This window comes from Talpa europaea (genome assembly GCF_964194135.1).
Source record: "Talpa europaea genome assembly, chromosome: X".
In the NCBI taxonomy this organism is placed as follows: Eukaryota; Metazoa; Chordata; class Mammalia; order Eulipotyphla; family Talpidae; genus Talpa; species Talpa europaea.
The window spans coordinates 8,753,039-8,778,440 of record NC_140081.1 but is presented as its reverse complement, the minus strand read 5'-3'; the positions used below and the strand labels follow the sequence as shown (position 1 = coordinate 8,778,440).

Here is a 25,402-nt window from a genome sequence, read left to right as displayed (position 1 = left end):
AAAAAGCACCTTAAAATGACCTCTCTATATAATCAATACACATTATAGTAGTTATATAAAAATGCAATATGCACACAATTGAAGCTTCAAAGAAACTAAGACCTTTTTCTTTATAATCTTTATAATCATCGGAGTAATGATTCCCAAAATCTTGGGGGAAGGGAAACAGTAACTCAGCTCATTTCAGTTACAGCTGACTTGATTCAGGGGCTGACGTTCTCAGAATCCAGGGACAAGTAATAAATACTGAGAAGTTACCTCTTTGAGAGGTGGAAGGGGATCTTTAAAAGTATTATTGCTAAGAGACTACTTCCTAAAATCTAATACTTTTGGCGGATGATGGTGTTGCGGTGATTTCTGTCAAGGATGGCCTACAGACACGCTGGCCCAGCTGGCCAATGGCCTCGATGACACTTGGGAGTTGAAGGAGATCAAACGAGGGAAAGCTAAGTCCTGTTCTGACCATGTGTGTGTTGATAAGCATGATAACCTTATCACAGATGGACAGTCCCAGGAAGAAAGTAGTAATTTTCTTCCATAGTAATTTTCTCTACATCTGGAATTGCTTCAGGAGCTGTTTAAGTATATTGGAAAGAGTAATAACAAAAGAGCATTTAGAAATAGAAATGCCACACATGTATCTCACACCCCCCCAGCCAAGAGTCTGGTACAGTGCACAGGATTCAGGAGCACAGAGCTGGTTTGCAAGAGCTGCAGACTGGTGCCTCTTACAACCTTGCAACTAGGAATGTTCACTGGCAAATCTTTGGTCTACGCTCTACACTAATGCTAAGTTGAAGCGCACATTTTCTCTACAAAGACCCACGAGTAACCCTGGATCTCTTTTCCCCTCAGGTGTAAGGAATGTCCCTGGACACGGACAGGAACCAACTGTGTGAGGCCAGAGATGAGGCCTGCTAGAGTTCTCACTGGCCCAGCCGACTCTCCTCCCGCGCGGGCTGGGAGGAGCTGCTGCATCTCCTCTGCTACCAAGGACTGCGTCTAGAGGCTACTGCTGGGGCCTGAAAGCTGAGCAAGGTTCCTACTCTTCCAGCCACACAGCCACAACTCAACTCCCTTGATTAGAAGTCTAATACTCACTTCATATCACAAATGTATAAAAATATGGCAGATAGTGTCATAACGATACTTTCTTTAAATGATTATATTTATAAAACAGACATTTACCATATATATTTATATATAGAATAAAATACTCCTGATGCAATATATAAATGTTACTGCTTAGTTTTTATAGAAACTACTGTAGCTGTCCCACTGCTTCACAATGTTCCAAACAGCTCAAAATAACTTTACATTTAACATAAAAGGTATGATTATAACAGTACAATAGTAATTATAAATAAATGTTACAAATCCTATCAAATATGGAAGTTTAGAAAACAATTTAAGACATACAGTTAGTTCATCTGCTAACCCTTCAAAGGGATATACTCTTGGATTACAATAAACCCCACATTTAGTCTAGGCAGAAAAAAATCTGTGGTAAGGGCGTCGGTCAACATGAATTTTCTGTCCCTTGCAGTGCCAGAAGGTGTCCTGGCTTTCCCAAGTTCACCAGGGATTGCACTAAAGCTGGAACGTAAGGGGAGAAACTGGCAAGAATATTTTCTTTCTCAATGGCACGCTATCTAGCCTCACACAAGACCTGTGGGGGTGGCGATCCCTAAGGGACTCTGTGGCTCTAAGATCCCTGACTAGCATTTGCGGCTGCGAGGAGCCAGGCGGCCCCTCACATACAATATTGCACACACCTTCATAAAGCTGAAAATACTGGCTTTCCACCCCAGCCCTGCCCATTCCCCCCTACCTCCACCCCCCCCTACCCTCCCCACTGGCTCACCTCCCCCACTCCCTGAACACCCCCCCCCCCCCCAGCACACATTACAAAGCGGTCTCTTTTAAATCGTTCAGATTTGGCATTCGGGACCGATTTGTTCTGTTGTAGGGGTGCCCGTTTGGCCCACTCTTGGCACCCAGCTGTTCAGTGTAGGAAGGTCCCTCTGTGGCACTTCGGGTCACAGAGGACACGTGCCAACCAGGGTCCATCTGACCTGGCAGTTGGAGGGCTGGCCTGCCCTTTGGTGTGGGCTCCTGCCGGAGGTTGGTGCTCCCGCCAGAGGCCTGGCTCAGGGGATGAATCCGAATTTCTGAGAAGGAATTTTTGGCTTGTTGAGTTGTTAAGGGCTGGAAGCGGGGATCTGAGGAAGTCGGGTGATTTGAGGCTGAAGAGAGATGTAACAGCTTGCGCAGTGATTTTAACGGCTGGCTCTGAAAGAAAGGACGAGAGAGCATGTGGGATTTAATCTAGAGTAGACTTGAAAGCTGGGAGGAAGTGAGCAGACCCGAGACAAGGATGGGAGGCTGCTGTAGCCAGGGAGGGTGGGCGTGGGGAGGAGGGGTTCGTCCAGCCTTTTCTGTTCTTTTGTTCTTTTTCAGACAGAACCAAAGTTATTTATCTTTAACATAAAAGCCTAGAAATCTAGATAAGGAATCTAGAGCTGGTGTGGCTGATCAGGGCCCAGAGGCCTTGTGTCAGGCTGTATCCCATCTTCACCGTGGAATCTTAGGCTTGAAGTAGCAAGAGGAAGAAAAGAGGACCATGCCTCTCCCTTCTGACAAGACTTCCCCAAAGCCCCATGTAACTTCCCAACAGGACTTCCCAGCAGCACTCAGGTCTCGGACCCTTGTAGAAGGTAGCAGGGTACCCTGCTGACAACTGCATGTCCCTTTTTGGTCTTATCTCCCGGATATCCCCCTTCTCTTGACATCATAAAATCCAAGTGTTCCCTCCCTTTCTGCGCTTTTACTTTTTTTTTTTTTTTTTTTTTTTTAAAGGGAGGAGCGTAAGACTTGGGTGTTCAAAATGCAAAGCACAACATAACAAGCAAAAGTCCTGCACAGCCTCTTAACCACAACCTGGCTGGCTGCTGTGGGGGAGGGCCCTGGACGCCATCTCTGACCAACTATTCTCAGAGGACTCCTGAGCTGTGCTCCGCTATGCCAGGTGCAACGAGGGGCACATTCAGAAGAGGCATGTGAAAGCACGCTGACATTCAAGGCTCTCACTGGCACCCAGGCTCCGGGCTGCAGTCCTAGCCTTGGTACCTCTGGCTGCCAATTTTCTGAGTAACTTTATTCTGAGAGGCACACAGCACCAGAGCCATGCACTTAAGGGCTCAGCAAAGTTTTAATAAAATGTTGAAGATCTCTAGGCACACTAGAAGGATTTGAAGGAGCAGGGCATTGAGATCCAAGGGAAACTGCTGGAGAATGGAGTCAAGTAGAATCGCTCCTGGGCTGTGTCCTCCACAGCCAATCCAAGGTCTGTCCAAGAAGCGCTGCGGTCCCATGGATGATGGTGCAGTACACTTCACATCTTAAGGGCTCAAAGTCTGTTCCTTGTAATTTTTATGAAATTGGTATGCTAAGACAATGAGATCCTGGTGATTTTTATAGCATGGACTACATGTAACTATTGAAAAATTACAATAATCTTCAGCTGGAGAGATCATTAACTGAAAAGAGCTCATTGGCAAAAGAAATGGTTACACAAAGAAAAATTTAAAGACCCATATTTTTTTATTTTAAATTGGGATAGACTGTGAGGCCCTCATTCAGAACATTGGGTTCTTAGTTTAGATGCATGTCCGATAACTTGGATATCTGGTTCTCAACCCTCTCTCTGTCCCCTAGCCTGTATTATGTTAGCAGAAAATATAGATGGTTGGGAAAATACTTGAGATTTGGAAACTCCTGTCAGCATGTGTAAGTAGCAGCCTAAAAGAGTAAATAGCAAACCTATAAAAATAGACCCTCCTCTTTATCCCAGAAATCTGTGGTCATTCATAGGCATAAGCAACCCTACAGCTCAGGAGGGCTGTCAGAAATGATAGCACACGGCAACAACAGATTTATAAACCACTGAACAGGATCACAAATCATGTTAGATTATACTGCTATGTCGATTGTGAGACACTGAAATGTTCAAACTCCATGTTAGCACATTCCCAATCAAAACAGTTACTTAAAGGAGATAAAGTTCAGTTACCTGAAAACGGACTGGTTCAGTTTCTGCTTATCCCCCCTCACGATGGATAAATGTGATTACAGAATATGGTCAAACAGGCAGTTCCTAATGTAACTATTTGGCAGTCTTCTATCAAAAACAGTATGGATTTTAGAAGTTTAAATACACTGTCAAAAACGTTCAACTTCTCTGTCTTTCAAGGCCCAACTCACATGCTATGATCTTTAATGAAACAATCTTCCTATTATACCTTTTCTCATCCTCCCCCACATTTTATGGTATGCCTCACTTTTCACCAGGAATGATGGTTATTTATTAATTTGCTCTTGCTCCTAGCAGCAGAGTATTTGTGGGCTGGGACCATGTCTCGAACCTCCCCCTTCAGCGCCTCCAAGCCCACAGTGAGGTGAAGGCTAATAAAAGCTCACACTTTTCCCAGGACATGGGTCACTGAAACGAGATTCATCTGGACTTCCAAGATGCAGCTGGTGACTGGTGAGGGTATATTTTGAGGAGGCTTTCATTATCTCCTGCAATACCGACAGGCCAAATTTCTCAGCCCCGCCCTCCCCTTGGGAGAGACGCTGCTGAGTCTCAAGCAGTGGTGCAGGAGCCACTCACTTGGGTCTGTAGATCGGAGAGCTTCTCAGGACGCCACTCCTTCGGTCTGCTGCTCGGGGTGCTAGCAGTGTGAATGGCTTTCTGTAATGTCAGAAGATCGGGGCCATCAGAATTGGGCACCTGCAGCAGAATATGACCAGGATTCAATAAGCCCACCAACGAGCCTGATGAGATGTGTAACCATACCCAAGAGGAGAACAAAAGCAAATCAAACCAAACCAAAACTCAACGAAAAAAAAGACCCAATTAAAAAAAAAGAAAGAAACCAAAACTCTCCCAAAGGTCACAATGCAAGTGATGCTAGTTAAATTCTGCTGCCCTCTTAATAATTTTCCCTACATTAGGAAAAATTGGCAGATGTCATGCAGCTTTGTTAAAACCTCACCCTTTAAAGCATTCCCATGCTGTTAGTTTTAGTCGCTGTGAGAGAGAGCAGTTAAGTTGGGCTGTACCAGGAACTGCTTTTGTACCCTCATTCCATATTGCAGTTAGGTTATGAACCAGTTCAATAAAACAAGAATTTGTTCCTGCTGGGAAAATGATCCAAACGCTGTATTTGGTGGTGCCGAAGATGTCTGTCTAGCAGGCTCTCAGGGATGGCCAAGTGGGAAAGTATGGTTTGAATCATATTCCCAAGACACTGCCCAGTAAATCTGGGTCTAGCATTACGCACTATGAAAATGCTAGAAATCTGTGCCACACATTCCAGGTGAACGCAATCGATCCGTTCACTGATTCTGGTGAACTTAGGAGAGTAATGCCAAATGCCAAGCAAAAGCCCTGGCTTTAAATTAAGTGACCGGCAGAAGCTCGAGCCAGGCAAGGAAAGAGCAAATTACCAACTAACAGAAGCTATTTTTTCATGGAGCCTGCGAGCTCACTCAATGTGATCAATTCAACTTGGTTTTCAAGCAACAAACTGCCAACCAAGTGTTAACAAACTTTGTGAGCCAAATGAAAAGACATTTATTAATTATAAATGTTAATCGAATTCTTTAGAGGAAATAGGGATTTTTATGGATGCTGTCTGCCAACAATTGACTAATCCAACAATCCAAACTAGCCTTTCACTAGTTTGTTTGTTTAATAGTCTTTTATGTGTCAACCCCCTTAACTGATTTGGAAAATCCAGAATGGGAAAGAATTTATATCTCAGTGAATTTATGGAACTGGCTCAGGTACTTAACTAGCATAAAGAGAATATGACCCCATGAAAATAAAAAACATGCTGTTGTCATCAGTAAAACAAGTTTACTGGAGCAGTTTTCAGGGCTACCATACATAAAAATGGGTACCATGGGTGGAGTGACTACAGGAAGCTTTTTCAAAGAAGAACTATGCTTTAAATGATTCTTTGAATTAAAAAGAGGAAAGAGGGATTTCTTGATGCTTGGATTCTCCCCGTTGGTGGAATCTGTCTGCAATATAAGATACAAATAAACTAATTGCAAAAAAAAGAAAAAAAAAAAAGGTGTTTTTATTGAACTCCTAGCCTTTGGAAGCCTCAAATTATTAACAGCCACTGAAAGAACCTCTGCGCTGTGTGGGCATCTAGAAAGGATCTATGTCATTTCTCCCCCAGACATGAAGAGGCCAAGTATATAAATTTAAGACACACACAAACATCTACGTAGAGAACATGTGGCCGTGGTCAACACTGTATAGTAGAAATGCCTACAGCCCTCCGTGTCTGCTCGCGTTGAGCTTACAGACACCTCAGATTTATTCATTACCAGAAAATGTGATTATAAAGAATTGTGTTTAAGAGCTATTGATGTACTTCAGTCTTTTCCTAATTGCTAGAGAGGACTTTAGCAACTAAATAATCTACCACATAATATGCCTATTAGGGGGAAAAAAGATAGCATACACCCTTTTGGATTTGGTCAGCTCTTGAACCAGAAAATATCACTTGGAAGAGGAACATCATCACTGCCGGATACTAGTGTTGGGTGAAAAGCCTGGATCCATGCTTCTAGAAATAGTTATCGGATAGAAATGTCTGGCACAATTTAGAATACGAGTTTACAAAGTGAAGAAACAGAAAGTTCAATCTTTAAACTGAACATCATTGCCAGTTGACTAACTAGGGTACAATTACCAAGTTGGCAAAGTCAACGTATGCTCTGAGGGCTTATGTAACTCTCTGGAGACAGAACTGAAGCCAGATTTCCCAAGGCGGCTTCCAGATTTGCTTGAGTCAAAGCAGGCACCTTGACAATACAGAATGATTTTTTGGCACCACCTTTCCCTGTTTTGGTGAGACCTTGAGTGCCAGAGAAGTAGAATGTATATGAGGGTATTCAGATCATCTTGTACAGGTGTATACCGGAAGACATATGAGTAGCTATCCCATGAGGTTCCCTGTCCGCGTGACTGGCATTGCTAAGGAGGACAGGAGAGAGTTCCCGGGAACAAGTGGCCAGAATCTCTCCACAGAAGTGGGCCCATGGAAGGCACTGAGCCTGGGCCTGCTCTTCAGGAGCGCCCGCCTCCAGTGCTCCCAGATGACCTCAGGCAGCTCACAGCTTGTCCGGGCAGTTCCTCTATCAGTGAAATAAAGCAGTTAAGCTAGAGCGAGGACCCACTAAAGCTTTAAAATGTACCGGGTACCACATTTCCCTTTTTTGGATCTTATACAAAGGCCACGATGCTTTAAATTTTCCAAAGCTTATTTACCTGGTTTCCTTCTGTTGAGTTCTGGAAAGTGAAAAAAAGAGTTCACTTTAATTCTGTCTAAATACTCATTCAAAGGAGGCAGAGTTAATGCAAAGCCAGGCTTAGGAGCCTGAGGTCTGGCAGGATATACCGAATACTCTTTGGAGATCTTACTCTGGGTACCAAAGTTCTGTAAAATTATTTTCTTTTAACTAAAAAATGTAGCAAGATACAAACAACTTCTGGTTTGGAAGGTTTAAGGCATTGTGACCTGTACAGAGATATCTTGAAGTAACTTTACATATTCATTGAAAACCTCAAAAAAAAAAAAAAAAAAAAAAAAGGAAGAGGAACTTCCTTTTGTGTTAGAGTCATAATTTTATTTATCCTATGCTATTTAAACATCTAAAATTTGAACCAGACATGTAGTAATTGAATCATTCAACATGTACATACTCAACTCAGGCCACAGTGAGCCAAGGGCTTTATGTTCAATGTTGGTCTAAGGTAGATAGACATCAAAAGTTAAACCTATACACAAAACACCATCAATTCCTTAGTTCCTCCTATTTTCTGCCACTTAATCACCCCACAATGGCTATACATCTGAGGTTAAGAGCAGAAACAAACACCTTGAAGTAGAAATAATGGTGATTAGGAGGTAGTGTGAGTTTAATGCTCATGATGGATAAATACGTTCTATACACAATGATAAATGTCTTATTTTATTAGTATTTTAAATATTTGACTTCTCTACCCAAAATCAGGTCTGTTTTGTTCATCCTGTCTAACAAATGCAGCAATAATTTGAGTGGCATTGTGATTTGACATTCTGTTTTAAGTGAGCTTCAATCAGAATACAGGCAGTTAAAATTTTTTTTCCCCAGGAATATTATGTAGCCATTAAAATGAAGATAGTAAAATCTGTGTAGTAACATACATAGTATAGTGTGTGTATATGTATATACATGTGATACAATTAAAAGCCCCAAAATAAAATTGTACTAGAATGCTCACTGCTATGTACAACTCTTTCCACACACATATGCACAGGCTAAGGAAATACACCAGTCTTAATGGTGGTTGTGGTAGGGTGGTAAAAATAGAAATGATTTTTTCCTTCAATTTTTCTGAAACTGAACTCATATTTATTTTATAATGAAACACATAAAATTAGCAAGTGAAAGAATAACCTAGAAAGGTAATCTAGGAAGGCCTTTGTCAATAGTTCTAGAATATCTGTGAGGTAAAAAAATCCTTACTTTGGGAACAATATGCTTTGCTATCATTTATCTCATCTTTACTTACCATTGACTCATAATCCTAGAATTTTCACAATGGAAAGGACCTCAGAAACATTGCGTCTAATCTACTCACCTTACAGATGAAGGCAAGGAAGTCCATCTAAACAGACCATTCTGATCATGCTTTTTTCCTTTTTAAATAAATGAGTCAATTATGTATGAAATAAAGCTTGAGACGAAATCATTTAAAATCACTAACTCAACCTTGCCTGGCCTTGCAGGTGTCATAGAGCAAAAGGGGAGGCAGGCCCCACGGGGTAAGAAACTTCTGCTGCTGGCCCGGAGGCCTGCCCCCTCTCTCCACCCCCGTTTTCTCCCGGCACTAATTCTCCCAGCAGAATTCTTGCGTGGTCGGTTCCGTGACATAACGTGCATGGTTCCATGGAGCCAGCCCTTGCTTCAGGCAGGGGCTCCCAGGAGATAAGACTCATTCCACTTCACAGTTCAATCACAAGATAAACTTGTCTTCCTACTAAAGCAAGTCTTCAAATGTGAAATACAATCTCCTCTATGTGACTATGCAGCCCAGAAACACACTTGTCAACATGGGACTTCGATAATGAGCCAGGGGAGAATGATGAATGATGGTGAGCTATGAATTGCAAGATTTAAATGTAAACCAAACCTGTTTCCTGCATTTTCACATATCTCTAACCCCCAGAGAGAAATAAATCCCATGACCTCATAGTTGTTACACGAATATAAATCTACAAGGATAAGACATTTATTGAGAGAAGATTAAAGTATTCTCTCTCATCGAAATTAAATTTCTTCTATTCCTAGAGATCATGCTGAATCTAGAAAAGGTTGTGTGAGGGAAAAGTAGTTGTACAGAATTTGAGACACATATATAGCATCTGCACGTCAAGTATCAAGAAAATGATTCATTTTGATTGCCGCGTACGAAGTGGCCAGGGCCCACAGGTAGATAGATACAGATGTGTATGCCACTGTATAGAGAAGCTGGCCATGTACTTACTGTTTGAGATTTCTTCTTTTTCTTTTTCATTGACCTGAAAAACCCTTGTTTTTCCTTTTCCTTGAGTTGTTCAGAATGACTAATGTTTTCAGGACTTTTCCTAAATGAGAAGACATATTTATCATATTGGTTTTTCACTCACTCTCCTTCCATTATACAACAAATATAATGAAGACTAAAAATGCATGACACCAGGTTCAACTAGCCATGAAGAATCAAACACAGGTAAAGAGCCTCTAAACAGCAGAGAAGGAACTGAAGCTAATCAACTGTGGTTAATGATTAGCCTTTGGTACAGGTGCACTTGAACTAGCAATTTGAACACTATTACAAATGATCTGTCACTGCGTGGCAGGACCATCCCTCATCTGTGGAAAAACCTCAGATTTCGTGTTCGCAAAGCACGCGGTTTAAAGGATGCCTTTCTGTCACCTTCTAAGGGAAATAGAAACATTTCCCTATCTTCATTTTTCTATTTACCTTTTTAAATCAGTGCAACAAATTTATTATTAGTGACTTGCCAAGGTACTAGACACACACACACACACCAGTGCTGTAAGGAAAACATTGTAAATAAAAGTAAAAATTGCCTGAAACTGGAAAATTCCTTTATAAAAATCTTACCTCTATTAATTAAAACTAAGTAAGAACAAAAGGTAGGCAGGTTGACTACTTTAAAACACAGCACTCTTCTGGCTAACTGAAAACCCTGACATTACCCTTCCATCCACTGACACCACCAGGAGAAGGTAAAAGATAGCACTAAGACACCTTGGCCCCAATGAGCTGGCTAATTGTATGTTAACAGAGGCCCTACTTTACTTACAGTTTTTTATAAAGCAACTCAAATGCTGTTATTCTTGGAAAGGGCGCATTCCATAGCCTTTATTTTAAATTTGAATATCTACAGGGACCGTGAAAAATCATTTTTTCAAAAGACTGCATTCTTTCTACTAGCTAGTCCACAAAATCCAGTGTAGAAACATTATAGGTGACAGTGTTCACTCATACTTAAGGTTTTAGAAGACCTAACAGTGATGAAGTTACTAGAACATCTAAGAAAATATAAGCAAAGGAGAATCTTTAAATCCGTGACAAGGCAGAAAACATCTATATCTATTACAGACCCACATGACAGAAAACACCACGAAGCTATTAAAAATAAATCACATCGGGCCTCACTGGTGGCGCAGCGGTTGAGCGCTGGGTTGCGAAGCTGCCCGCAGCCTCTGCAGCGCCGGTTCGATCCCCGGCTGCTCCCCAGCTACCAGAGGAGGGTCCCACATGGCGCGCAGACCTCTCCTGCCGCCTGCTGCTCCCCTCAGCAGTGTCCTTCGGTCCTTCTGCCTGCTCTGGTCCCCGCTCTGGTGAATTCTCTCACCCTCCCGCGCTTCTGACTGTACCCAGTGCTTGTATAAATAATAAATAAATAAATCTTAATAAATAAATAAATAAATCACATCTTCAAAAAATTTTCTCTAACATGAAGGAATATCCAAACTACAATACTAAGTGAAAACAGAAGGATTCCAATCTTCCTAGATAATATGAGCCCAACTGTATAAAAGCAGGTATATATGCACACTCTAAAACAGGCAAGAACAAAGTAAAATAGAATCATAATAGCTAACATCTCCGGGTAGTAGGGTTACTGGTGAGTTATTGTTTCTTCTTTTTAACTTCAACAACAAACATGTACTACAGATATAATAAAAAGGTTTTATGAAGCCCAGAAAATGTATTTGAAAAACCAAGAACTGGAGATCAAAGACAGGGAAGAGACTTAAAAAGAGACAGGGGAAAAAAAAAAAAAAGGAAGTTGAAGACCATGACCATTTGAAGGAGCAACGCCCATTTCCTCTGGAATGTTTAGCCTAAAAGTTAATGGGAATACTGAGGAAGTAAAGACAGGTATGGCAGGCTCAAGTGTTCTTGAAACTCATTAGGGTTTTAACCCCAATGATGCAATTTTAAACATCACTGAAAGTTTCAAGTTCTGAAGTGAAAGTTGGGTAATACAACACAACCAGTAATGACTAGAATGATGCATTTACAACTCTGAAAGCTAGAGACCGTCAGACACGATGAGAATGAGAATGGAAGGTTGAGACGTTCTTTAAATGCAGTGTTGTACTTATGAAAAAAACACTCTCACCCCATTGACAGACGAGTCCTAGTCCCTGGCAATGTGGATCCAATTTGTTATTGAAGTGCAGGAATATGAATAAAATATAACTTAAGAAAAGGCTGCCATCCCAGAGTTCGTCATTACTGTAACATTTAAAACAGTATCCTTAACTTCTCCAAAGGCTCAAGGAAGCTTATGGACACTAATCACATTCCTGCTGAGTTTCTGTGGACAGACAAATCGGAGATCTAGAACACAATACCATGATGATTCTGCCCAAAGGAGCCAGCACAAAGACGGAAAACTGGGAGCTTGCAAAAATGTGAAAAAAAAAAAAAATTAAGATAGCAATAGAAACCTGACCCATTACGCTGCTCAGCGAAAACCCACCCTCTTCTGAATCAAGACTCCTTCCCCTAAGCTCTACGATTCGATTCGAGATGGCTTCCTGTAGGGTGCTCCAGTATCTGAATAAACTTAACTTTCCTAATCCCAGCTCTTGTCTCTCAGGTTTGGCTTGCTAGGGGCGAGGAGCTGAACTTGGGTTTTGCTGCGTTATGACAAGTACTTTTGAGATTAAGGAGATGAAACCTTGGCAAAGACAAACCCCAGGCCACAGCATCCAGTCAAGTGTGGGGTCTGGAAGACACAGCAGAACAGTGTAGTTTGACGAAATCATAGAAGCACTAACCTTCGGATGGAAAGGAGTCTCAGAGAGCACCAAGTTCAACCAGTAATAGTATTTTTATTGTTCTGTAACTTTCATAAGTTAAAGAATTATTTGCTTATATTGCTTATGTGCTTCCACGGTGGGGCATATGTAACCTCGAAACACAGCAGAGTATTCAGATTAATGGGTAGGAATGTTTATCAATCAGAATGAAAGTCTAATCCAACAAAAAATCAAAGTTCTACCAAGGGTTGGTAGGAAAAGTGCTTTCTACCACCTTAGGAAATCTTCAGGGGGGCATGTTCAGCACAAGTGCAACCTCAAGATGGGGAGGGGTGTTAGCTACTGCTCTTGTGAGGGGACGGGAAGGAAGGCTAAGACTAGACTTCTGGGGAGGAGGATCTGGGGTTTGGGAAGATGAAAGTGAAAGGATGTGTGTGGGGGGGCAAGGAAAGAGAAGCAGGATGAAAAGCCCAGTATTTGCAGATATTTGTGTCCCCAAATACAGGAAGATGAATCAAATACCCTCCGCACGGTCTTTTCAGAGGCACTGGCTAAATCAGAGCCCGGAGAAGAGGGTTTGATGAAGAAAACATCTTCAAACTGAAGCTGAGTAGAGGCAGTGGAGCATAGGTCCAGGCAGGGAAAGATCAAAGACACCAAAACAAAACAGGAAATAAATTGCCCTGGAACTAGAGGATGCGAGTTAGGAGTGAAGCATGAGAGTGCGTGTGTGACAAAGGAAACAGGAGGAAGTCAGAGAGAAGAGCATAAACCGGAGAGCGAGGGGGCGAGGGAGAACAGAGGCGGGGAGGGCAGCTACAGGGAAGTGTACACAGAAGCAGCAGAGAAGCAGAAGGGAGGAAGACCAAGGAGGGAGATTCTGAGACACCTGAAAGCTGCGCTGAGCAGTCACAACTAGTATTAATAGCGCTAAACGAGCAAGAGTGTGTCCTGTGACTGGTCTCATTTGTGATTCTGGACCCTGCCATTCTGCCCGGTACAGTCAATAGGTGGGTCCAGGAGGAGCAGCAAAAGAGAAGGGCAAGTGGGACAGGAGCCTGGCGGACCTCCCTGGTCCTCCTCCACCCTGAGGGGAGGGACAAGTAGCACGGGGGAGGGATATGTAGGGGGCAAACACTCTCCTTCCTGTACTGCCATCCGTCTCCAACACAGCTGATTCCACAAGCGGTCATGAGGAAAAATTGCAAGACTTACCTGAAAAAGGAAGAAAGTAAAATAGACAGAATCAAAGCCACCCAGTACTGATGGAGAACCACGTATGTGCCAGGCCCCACGTCAGGTGTGGGAGACAGAAAAAGAAAACAAGGAGTGTGACCCCTCGTGGCTCACAGATTTAAGGTGGGGGACCCACAGATTTGACAGACTTGAGGGTAGACTCGAGGGGCTTCAGGGACACCTCTGGGGGCAATGTGAAGATGAGTTGAAGAGAGGGGTGTTACTGACACTCTCGTGCCACCTCCTCCCCCCTCACTGCAGTGTGACTAGGGTGGGTCCGCTGATGTCTGAGCAGAGAAAATCAGTGAATAATTCTGTGAGTTATGGTAGTAGCACTAATGGATGCCAAAGATTCATAATTTTACAAGAAGAAAAAGCCTGCAATTGTGCAAGTGAGTGACAGCCATTCTTCATTGATCTTAACTACAGGGACTCCTAATTAATTTGGTTTACTGTTTAAGCATCAATTTTTAACCCAATTTTGACAGCAGTCTTTCTAAATGTATTTATACACGTTGTCTTTTTAAGCCAAGTAAAGGCAGCCCATTTTATAAATATATATTCTCCTTGAATATCTAGTATAATATGTATGAAACCACAAGGGCTAGAAATGATTTTCCTACTGGGGCCCCTGGAAAAGGCAAAAACATCCCTCTTCTCACACAGCTGTTATTTGGGATCTTTTTCCCTCTGCACACTGTATTGTGACCCAGGATTATTCTCACCCTACGACGTCAGTGCCAAATGCTCAAATTGTGCATGAAAGAATAAACAGGTGCAGAGGGAGGGTGGAGGAGTTTTCCCATTAGTAACGATGATGAATCTAACTGCATTGGCTATTTTTCTTAAGATACTCTGGCTTAGCTTCCAGTTTTTACAGGACTCTAGATGTCTGAGATGGTCAGAATAATCCCTCTGGATATTATACTGCAGTATCTGTTTATCACTTTAAAATATGACATAGTAGCTTGATTGTTCCATTGCAGGAAGTGTGTATATCCCACAAATACTCTCTTCTCAAAAGAAATGTGAAGTACTACTATTAAAGCGAAACAGACTGCCCTTAGCTAAGGGATCACTGAGGAACAGCAATTCATATGTCACCACAGTAAGGCCCTTTGGTGTTTTTTTTAACAGTTATCAACTTGTGCACGTCTCTCAAATATATACAGTATAGGGAAGCAACCAGAGGTCTCATTCAAGAAAAAGAAATCATGAGGCAAGTTTACTGACTTAGAAAGGGCTAGATGCGATGCTGAAGGGGTATCCTAGCAGCAGCATCACGGCAGTGCTGGTCATTCTGGAACTCTCAACTGCAGGATCAGAGTAAGGACAACTTGATGAGGACTTGGCTAACATTCAATGTCACAACATGGCTTCTAATTCTCTTTAAAACAACTTTTCAGGTTTGTATACATATTCAGGCCTAAACAAGCTCTACTCAAACTGATTACCCAACAGATAGAAACAGTAAATCGCTAACACTACCTACCTACCCCACATTTGGATTTAATTTTTGTCTGACCAACCTAATTGTCATAGAACTAAATCTGTAACTGATGTTCTTTTAAACAACCATTGCTTCATTATGCAATGACCAGGAAGAAAAACAATTCCTTCTGTACTTCTGTATTCCCACAATTTAGACATTTTCTCATGTCACAAGCCACACCTGAAAACTGTCATGTTGGTAATTATAAGAAGCTGGACCACGGGGCCTCGTTGGTGGCGCAAGGGGTTAAGACGCAGCCTATGAAGCTATCCGCAGCCACTGCAGCACGAGTTCGATCCCCAGCCAAGGAGCTACCCACATGGCACAGCAGACCTCTCCTGACTCACCTGCTGCTCCCCTCAGCAGTGTATTTCAGTCAATTTGCCTGTTCTGTTCCCCGCTCTGTCTCTGGTGAATCCTCTCACCCCTCCACACCTCTGGCCTGTACCCCAGTTCTTGTATGCATAAATAAATAAATCTTAAAGAAAAAAAGAAGCTAGACTTGTGCTCTAAGTTTAATGACGAGGAGATCTATTATATATTTTGGAGCATAAAACCATCACATAGAGAAAGAATGTGCTAAAGTTTATCAGCAAAGTTAAGTAGAGGGTTTCCTCTGATGAGTCTTATGGAATTCGAGGCCATTATCCAGGCTGCTAATGTTTACAAGGCCTAATGGGACCAGGCAGGGTTCCATGTGCTTTTGAGGTATTACCTCATCGAGTGATCACATTAGCCCTCTGAGGGAGGTGCTGCTCTTAGCCCTGTTTTACAGAGGAGGAGGCCAAGGGGCAGAGGAGTTAGACACGTGGTCAGAAGTTGACATTAATGGAGATAATGTATTTACAGAGTCTAAGCTTTTAGTCACTAATGTTAAAACTTATTCTGATAAACAAGGCAATGGGATGTAAAATGTGCTTATAGAAAAGAAATTATAGCTTTAAAAATTATCTTTACTATCGTTGAAGAAATGAATATAGTGAAGGACAGAATTGCACTTGTGGCAGTGAACGTAATGTAGTACATACACATGTTGATTCTGATGCACACTGAAAACATACAATGCTATATAATGCCATGGTACATCAATAAAAAAAGAAATAATAATAACATATATTTTCCAAAAACCTTAAGTTATTTTCCCTGTAGGGTGCAGTAACACTGAAACTTTGATATTATCCTTCCAACAGGGTCCAAATTGTGAAACCACGTAGCGCCAGGAGGATGATGACGTAGGTCCCTCTGTTACTTCTGGCAACAAATACCAGCAATGGAATCTAATGGACCGGGCTTATTCTCACTTCAGGGCATTATAGTGAAGCACCATATTTTATTTCTTGGTGGAGAACTTAGTAATGGTCTACAAAGTACACAGAAACACCCCTAACAACAAGATTGTGAGCCATTTTTCTGGACAGTTGAGAACAAAAAGTGTACATTACTATTTAAAAAAAAAAATACTCCCGGGACAGATCTGCTAATGGGAATCGGTACATGTTTTAATTCTCAGCCCTGAATTTGTATTAAATATGACAAAAAGATGAAAGGATAAGCAAAGTTAGCACATCATTGAAGAGTTCTTCCCCTATTTCTACCTTTTCACTCTGAGTCAAAACTGTCACGTTGGAGGTCTCGATCCTGGCTCCCTCCTCCCTGTTACTGACTGGCCAGCACCAGGCAAGCACCTTCCCTTTCCAGAGCCACAGTTTCCTCATCTGCAGAGTGGGAGCCACTCTCTCCGTCAGAAGCCGATTGTGAGAACGGAGACGGTGAACACGAAGAGCTAAGTAATGTGTCTGCTACATGATTCGATAGCAACAAAGAGGAGAGAGCAAAAGATGTGGTTCATGCCACCAGGACGCAAAGGAAGACTTAGGAGATATTGACCCAGGATATTTTTTTTTTCTTTTACATGATACTTATTATCAGCGCTGAACTTGAAAACACTACCAAAAAAAGGGTAGATCACATTTTCCTCATCAATCTCTCTTGAAAGGCCTACCAGGAGAAATAATACTAAAAAGTTTATCTAGAATTTCTTTGAAATCTCATATCAACAACAAGATAAAAGAATAGTAAAAACAAACCAAAATACTCACCATGGATCAAATGCTGTTTGTCTCTTTGGGTGGTTAGTTCCAGAGCTGCTCTCTGATGGTAGGGAAGAAACTCTGGTTGACACATTATTTTCATGGAAAGAATTGTCTGGACGGGGAGATGGCACTGAACAGAGAAAAATCACAATGTACTCTTCCCATCCAAGTACTACCCAGGCCTGACCCTGCTTTGCTTCTAAGATCAGGGATGATTAGGGTGGTATGGCTGTGGACAGATGAACTCTTGGTCAAAGCAGTTCTCGTGTTATTCTACTGTCTTTTCTTACACACAACTAAAACAAATAAATCAAAATCCTAACCTGCTCTTCATATAGTTTTTGCATTTTCTGATGGGCGTATGCAGGGAACGTTTTCCCTCCCCTTGACTTGGAAGGGTCAGGTAACACCAGGAAATATGGATTCAAAACAAACTGCCCTGTGAGCTGATAAATTGAGAACATGCTAGGATATTTGGAAGTGTGAAATGCTAGTTTTCTCTAAGTTCCCAATCCAGGAATGAACAGAAAGACAAGACACAATGCATGCGAGTACTTTTGTGCCTTATTTGGGGGCGGGGGGGGGGGGAACCCTTCATTTTTCTGTTTCAAAGTTTGTCCATAAATCAAACTATACTGCAAATTTCATCACAAAAGGAATATACAGGCTCTATATCAAGATAAATGACACCATTTCACTTGACGCTTGACCAGCAGGACTAGAAACAGGAAGTATTCTGGAAATATCTGTTATTTCAGCGACATCACTAAATCTTTATCCAGTTAGATTTAATAGTATCATTGAAATGACTGATGTCTCTAGGTGTTTCACCTAGTTAAATCTTATCTAATTCTGGACTTTCCAAATAAAAATTTCTGTCAAACTCTGAAGTGGATTATGAGGACAAAAAATAAGGGACTTCACTGTTATTAACCAATTTAATTCACTTGCAATCAAAATAAAACTGTATTCCCGAAGGTTAAAGATGAACTAATTAATCAATTAGCTTAAAACATCATTAACATTTTATATTATTAAAATGTATTCTCCAGACAGCTATAGAAATAACATGTATACAGTCCATTTTGGAAGTGAAACTTAAAGTGATAGGAAAAAAGGTTTTTTGCTCATGTATACTACACTATTTTGTTTTAATTAACTTTAATCTGAATTAAAATTTTAGTCCCATAAGATTCTAAAGTAATTGAGGCATCAGAAAAAAAATGACTGCATTAAAAGGCATATTCAACACCTATTATTTTTTCAAATGTGGGGCTGGCAGGGAACAGAGTAGCCCAGTCAGTCAATATACATTTAGTCCTGAATACTACTTGTTATCTCTTTAGTCTGAGTTCCTAATTAAAATGACCAAGCAGTTGCTCATGTTCTCTTCCACCCCCAATTCCTGCTCTTTCCAGCTGTCCTTCCAAATCAACAGAAAGAGCTAGAAGTCAGGCAATATAGGCACAGGCAGCTGAAGTTAGTCATGGTGACTCTTAAAGGTTTTGAGAAGGTGAATCTCCTGGCTTTAGGACCTTGTCTCTCCCTCCCTCCCTTCTGTCCTGCAGCTTGCTGTGGGTCACCCCAATAGGGATACCCTGGGGCTCCCACTCTATTACTACATAACTCTTCCAAAAATGACTTTGTCACTGTCTCCTCGATCCATACAACCCTACAGCCCTTTTCACTTTATGTCATCTGTTAAACATCAAAGTCTGTCTTCAAGGCTGTGCAAGTACACAGGAAGATTTTCTTTCATTTGATCAACAAATATTGACAAAACTGCCAGGCAATGTGTTAGTCAATAAGGGCAAAAGAGAAAAAGCTGAAGAGAACTCAATGTCTTTAAGGGTCTCGAAGTTGTGAGGGAAAAACAGAAAGAAAGTACAAGCCATCCAAGCTGTGTGTGGGGGTGGGGTGGGGTGGGGGGGCACGGGATGCGACAGGCACAGACGGATGGTGTGTGTTTCAGGTCAGAGGACTCAGCCTGTGTCAGTCCCAGAGGCCGGGTGCAGAGTCGGGGGAGAGGGAGCAGCTGGAGAGATGGCAAGGGCCAGGGCAGGGAGCGCCTGAGGGGACTTCTGTCTCTGGGAATTCAGACTTTGTGGTGATGCCAATGGAAAGCCACCAGAGGACTCTCAGTAGGTGAGGGAGAATGGATGGGGTGGGGGGGGGGCAGTGTTGGAGGCAGTGGGTTGCCTTGCTCTCTTAGTTTTTCCCTGCAGCATTCACTAACTTTTCCCGCTCTATCTAATTACATTAGTGCTGTTCTCTTCTTATTAGAATGCGAGCTCCATGAGGGCCAAGCCCTTCAAGATGTCTTGTTCACTGACGCATTCTATGCTAGAAAGTGCCAGGCATCCAGGTAACACTGATAAATATTTTATGACTTAATCAAATGAGTGAGTGGTGTGGTGAGGATACAGCTTCCGAAGGGCCATTCCAGGGACAGTTTTGATGGTGATCTTGGAGTCAGGGCGAGCAGCTGGGAGGTTACTCAGAGAACTGAAGGGGGCAGGACTTGAGGCAGGTTAAGTGTTGGGAGGTGACAGCACTGGCCAGATTGATACTGGCCTGCAGTCAGGGCAGCGAAGTGTGGTGAAGGGGCACTAGGGGTGTTCTGAGGTGGGGAGGATGAGGACCCTAGTGGGTCGAGACTTGCAGGCCTAGGGGACGGCTTACCTCGGTAGAAGCTGCCAACTCTTCTTGGAACAGGATCATTGTACAAGTGTCTGTTTTCTTTGGGGGCGGTGCCATCATCCGAGTGGGGGTCATGATACGCTCCGCCCTGAGACAGGAAACATGTTTGTAAAAAGGAAACTGGCCTGATGACCATGTTGCCTTTGAACCTAATGCGCAGTTGGCTGCAGGTTCTTTGTCAGAGAAAACGCAGAATTATGGGATAAGGACAATTACTCACTATATAAGACAGTTCAAATTATTTCTGGGACATTGGGTGTGAATAAATTTTAAAAGACTCTATAGGGATGTTGAATGATTAGTCTTAACAGAAATTTTTTAGAGTAAAAGGTAACAAGTCCGGAGAATTCAGACCTCGGACTTCTGCCGTGTGTGGAATGAAGAGGTGCTTTCTCTGGAGGATTCTTTAACGGAAGATCGGGCCACAGTCATCTCTGGCGGGAGCTGTTCTCCAGGCTGAAAGTCAAATTTAAAAGGACTTATAAGAGTGTTCTGTTCCTAGGGATGAAAATCACCTAAATCACCACGGGCTTTATTTGCTCTAACTGGTAACCATAAGCAGCTAAAATAGAAAATGCTACGGGGTAGGTGCTTCACGCACACGCCATGGGCTGTGTCCCAACGCCGGCTACTCATCTTACGTGACTGTAATGATTAAACTGAGTATTTTCTTATGTTACAAAAAAATAAAATAAAATAAAAGAGAATGTTAGCTGGCGAAGACATAAATTGTCCCGTAAAAGAATGAATCATCTGATGAATGTGACACAAGTCAAACAAGTGTCACACAGATGGGAAGTGAAAGTCTCATTAAAGTAAGGTGAGCAGGGAATAAATGACTCGGAAAAGAGTTCAATTAATTATTAAAAACAAAGAAAATGATATTCCTAGTATCTAGATAGTCAGGGCGCTGAGCCGCACTCTAAATAGAGATTCTATTAGTTCATCCAAAATTTCTCTAAGATTTGAGGCGGACTGGTCCACAAAGAACAATGCAGATTCAAAATTATTTTTCATGAAAAACTTACATGACGGACTTAGGTGAAAACAAATGCTCTTTGAATATGTCAGAGAATAGTGTAAGTCCTTCGAATAATTTGTCTTACAATTTCCTAATTACTATAGTTTATGTACTTAAGTTCTCAATATTCTCTAGGATACCAGCACTTATATTTCATTTCCTTTCTCAACCAGAATCGCAACAGGGCTCATCTCCGGAAATGGGTCATAAGCTAGGAGCAGCCTTAGTCCACTACGGTGTTCACTGAGAAGAAAAGAAGCATTTTCTACTTTCGGAAAAAAGGGCTAAGGAACCAAGTTACCAAGCCGTTAGGATGAGTTAGCTGCATTTCGTACCGGTATATTACACACACAAAGGGGATCATCTCCAGCCTTATGTGATGCCTCAAAAGCATTTTATTTAAAATGAAAATTACGATTCTTTTCCCCCTCACTTCCCAAATGTACTATAAAAGAATTTTGAGCAGGAAATCATCTAAAGTAGCCTTCTTTTTACTTTGTGACTACATGTCATTTGAATTTTATCACCGGTACTGTTTACAATGGCCTCCAGAAAATATTTTAGAAAAGATTTACATCTAACCTAAACTCTTAACTGGCAGTGCCAGTCCAGTCCCCTTGCTCTTGAAGGTGGCCATGACATTTGCAGGAGAGTGATTGCCACGGCTTACTCACAGCCGCAGTTACCTATCAAGCTGTCTGGTATCTTGGGCCTTAAAACATGTACTGTCTGGCGGCTTGGCACTGTACCTCCCCAACTGGACTGAACATTCAGTAACAGTCAGGTCTGTGCTTAGCCCACAGTAATGGACTATAATTAGCTCATTTCCACCATGTTCACATAGTCTTTTATTCTGGAACTCTCAGTGAGCCAGACCATTTGTCCTTTTCCCAAGCTACAATATTCTGCTTTTCTTCTCTGTTCACACTATACTTAATGCTTCGGGCCTCCACCTAAAGTCTTTGGGGAGCCGTCAGATTCCAGAGAGCTTTGTAGGCCCTGGAGGTACTCTGCTCTCTGTAGGGATTCCTCTGGGGCTCTGGCTTCAGTTATGGCCTACGTCAGTGCGTCTCTCGCCTGCCCTCCTCCCAGCTGGGCGCCAGGCTGTCTATCCAGCCCCACATCCAGGGCCACTTCACCCTCAACATGTCGGCATGATACAGTATAAAGAGCGCTGGCCAGCGGCCTGGACATGGCCTCATGACCCCAACTCCACCCTCAAGTAGCTGGTAAACATGGGCAACCCATCAACTTCATTGGCCCACAGCGTCCTCATCTGTGAAACGAGGGCGCATTAGCTCCCTGCCAAGTCCTCTCTTCCATTCTGAAAAGGAGCGCCTAAAAAAGAAACCTGGAAGGCTTCCTTGTTCCTGCAATCAGCCCTTAATTCACAAACCCCGTTGTTTCTACTGCTGAGGAATCTTGAAGACACTCCTCATTGTCCTTCAAGCACTGACTTAGTCCAGAACACTCTCCTCCCCTCATGCTCAGCTTACTGCAAAAGCCACTCAGAATCTTGCATTTGTCACTGCGGCAACATGGAATGAATCGAAATCTCCAATGTTCATCATGCTCCTCAAGGTCTCTAACACCCTCCATGTCCTCACCATACCTTTCTGTCCTCCCTGCAAGTCTCTCTCCCGATGTCTCACCTATTTTGCTTCTCCTAGTTAAATCCCAGCCACCCCAGAAGACACTGCTCAGCCACGACTCCTCTGGGGGCCTGCCCCAGACCCCTGCCTGGACTATGCCACTCCCCTGTACCCCTCACTTCTAACAAGGGCAAGTGTGCCCACACACTCCAAGAGGATGGGGACTACATCTTTTTCATCTACCTCATTAAAGCCTATTATGGCGCCTCACTCAGTAAATGCCTGAACACAGTTTAATTCTTGAGTCATCCAAAAGGGCTCTTTGCATTTTAGCTCAGAGCAAGACCTCTGGTTGCCCCAAAGCCATTTCTGACTGTTCTGCTCACAATGAACTCTCCCTGTTCTCAACTCCTAATTATAGCCAGCGCCATAGTAATTTGGTTCTTAATTATTTCATTGTTATCATGTAAAATTTAACCTTCCCTGAGCAAAGAGAAGTTTCTCAAGGGGATGAACCCAGTCTGACTCTCAGGAGTGCCTGAGAATGCCCCACAGGCAGAAGGTGTTTAATGTCTGAAGAACAGCCTGCGCTGCAACAGAAGCAGCAGTAACTCAGACTGTTTGCCACTCACTCTGTGCCAGGCACCGGGCACAGTGCTGTCTCCACAGTGTTTAACCCTCACATCCCTCAGATGGGGAACCTGAGGCACAGAGAAATTACGTCACTTTCCCACACTGACAAGGTATAAAGGATACGGCCCCAACTGGCGGCCCGGCTTGAGCTCTGGCTGCTTGGCACCGCTGACTGTCATGGGTGACATCTCCCCTTCTCTGGTGCGCATCTTGCTAAGCCCACTATTCCAGACCCCATCCATATATTCTGGAGTCCCGACACACGCTGATGAACCTATTTTTGTATCCTCTGAAATGGAAGAACTTTCCCTACATAAAACTCTTTTCTTCTTCTGACATAGGATTTCTCCACATTCATTTTTTTGATACAGGTGAGAGTCTCATATCATAAAAATAAAATTAAAAAAACATGTGTTCTGTTGCAAAAACACTACTTCTTTTAAACAGGTTAGTGTCAGTTCTAGTGACTGAAGATCAAAAAGACGGAGGAAGTTATTATACTAAAAATACTCCCCTGAGATTCAAAACCAATCCAAAAGACTGAAAATTGACATTTAACCTGGCCTACAGCTGAACTTACCTATAGTTCTGGATAGGTCTTAGACTTTTCAATCCAATCACGCTATTGAGTAAGCTATTAGCAAAAAGGGTTTGACGAGACTAGAGGAAATCCCCATGAATTCATACTAAATTTTGAGAAAACTAAAAACTAACCCACATAGCTGCTGAATTCTGCAATAAGTCAAAATAGGATTCTTTCAACAAAATATGGCAGAAAGGAACGTGTAGGAAACATTTCTAAAAACCACTCAATAGTGGCTTAAGATAATTTAAGGAAATTTTGAGTAGAGATTAGTCCTTTATGTATTGCTTCCCTGAACGCATCCCGCCAAGGAAGCGCGGCCTCCTGAAGCAGGAGCATTTATAGACTGACCCGTCCACACCCCGCACCACCTCCAGACGTGAGCAACAGTCAACGTCCCAATGTACCTGCGGTGACAGGAGCTGCAGGCTGTTGGCTCTGGCCGCCATCCCTTGCCCTACGCTCAAGCTTCCATCCAAGCCTTTGGCTCTCACTTTGTCCCGGGTCACGTACATGGAATGCCTGTGTGGGCGCTGCTGGGAGGAGAAGGGGCTGGTGTAGCCCAACCCATAAGAAAAGGATTCGTGAGGCGCCGACAGCGAGTGGGAGTGGCTGCTGTCCACATGCTCGGGCAGCTTCAACTCCTCCATCGTCTTCGAATGCCGGGTCGCAGTTCGGCGTGAGTCGAGGGTGCCCTCGCTTCGGTTATTTCTCCCCGAAGGGCTGAGCAAAGTTCTCGTGTCACTGTGCCTGGTAGGGGTTGGGCTGGTGGGAGAGTTCAAATCCAAGCAGCTGGACGGGAAGTACCTACTGGTATTGGACTCTGTGATTTGGGCCCTGGCTTCGGAAAGGTTGCTCACAGACTTAGAGTCACTCAATGCCCCATGGCTTTTGGCCTTTGTCCTGTAGGAGGGACTTCTAGAAGACTGGGGAATGGTGTCGATATAGCTATGCCGACTCTGCTTTTCACTGGGCTGCAGCGTCCCTGCTTTGCTCTGAGAGCTTTCCATAAATGAGTGCCGGTTCTGCTGAGATCTGCTGCTTGACTTGAGGTACTTTGTGCCCGGGCCTTCCGAGGGCTTTGGGTCAATATTAAAATCGAACTCTGTCTTTGACTTGGCTTCTTTTGGGCTGAGAAGGTGCGGTATGTTGTTGTTGGTAAGATCTTTGCTGGCAGACCCAGGCTGGCTGCCTGCCTGGTAGGACTTGCTGTGCATGGGACTAAGAGTAGCTCCAGCCAGATTTCCATTTAGGAAGCTTTCGTTGGCAGGAAGACCTTCATCAGCCCGGGGCAGACCCACACTCAGGTTCTGGATGTCCTTGCTGTTAGATCTGTGGTGAGACTGCAGAGCAGCGCTTTTGCTGGCTTGGTTTCTATGTTAAAAACAAAGAAGTCTATCAGTTTCCCTTAATAGCAGACACACCTAAGGTATCGTGTTAAAAAAGCACAAATAGCTAAAATACCTCAAAGGCTAAAAACATTATCTATCTCAAACAGCTAAACAAGTAATCTATCATTGAGTAATCTATCATATCTATGAGCAGCTAAACAAGTAATCTATCATTATGAAGGGAAGTTCCTTAGAACAAGCCACTTGGCAAGAAATCAACAAATCACTGGTCCTGATGAAGTTATTC

General features: G+C 42.9%; 1 protein-coding gene across 2 annotated transcripts in view; it reads right to left on the bottom strand.

Moving 5' to 3' along the window:
* Positions 1 to 1,905: 1,905 nt before the first annotated feature.
* Positions 1,906 to 25,402, bottom strand: part of CDKL5 (cyclin dependent kinase like 5) — a gene marked incomplete at both ends in the record, with an annotated part of 87,337 nt that continues 63,840 nt past the window's right edge. Inside the window, 8 exons of one of the 2 annotated variants that reach the window (XM_084258208.1) lie at positions 1,906 to 2,292; positions 4,673 to 4,792; positions 5,968 to 6,090; positions 9,614 to 9,713; positions 17,242 to 17,365; positions 19,918 to 20,023; positions 20,290 to 20,391; positions 24,172 to 25,138. In XM_084258208.1, coding sequence (XP_084114334.1) covers positions 1,906 to 2,292; positions 4,673 to 4,792; positions 5,968 to 6,090; positions 9,614 to 9,713; positions 17,242 to 17,365; positions 19,918 to 20,023; positions 20,290 to 20,391; positions 24,172 to 25,138 — 2,029 coding nt within the window. The remainder of the gene's footprint in view (positions 2,293 to 4,672; positions 4,793 to 5,967; positions 6,091 to 9,613; positions 9,714 to 17,241; positions 17,366 to 19,917; positions 20,024 to 20,289; positions 20,392 to 24,171; positions 25,139 to 25,402) is intronic. The other variant, XM_084258209.1, reaches the window with a different exon arrangement.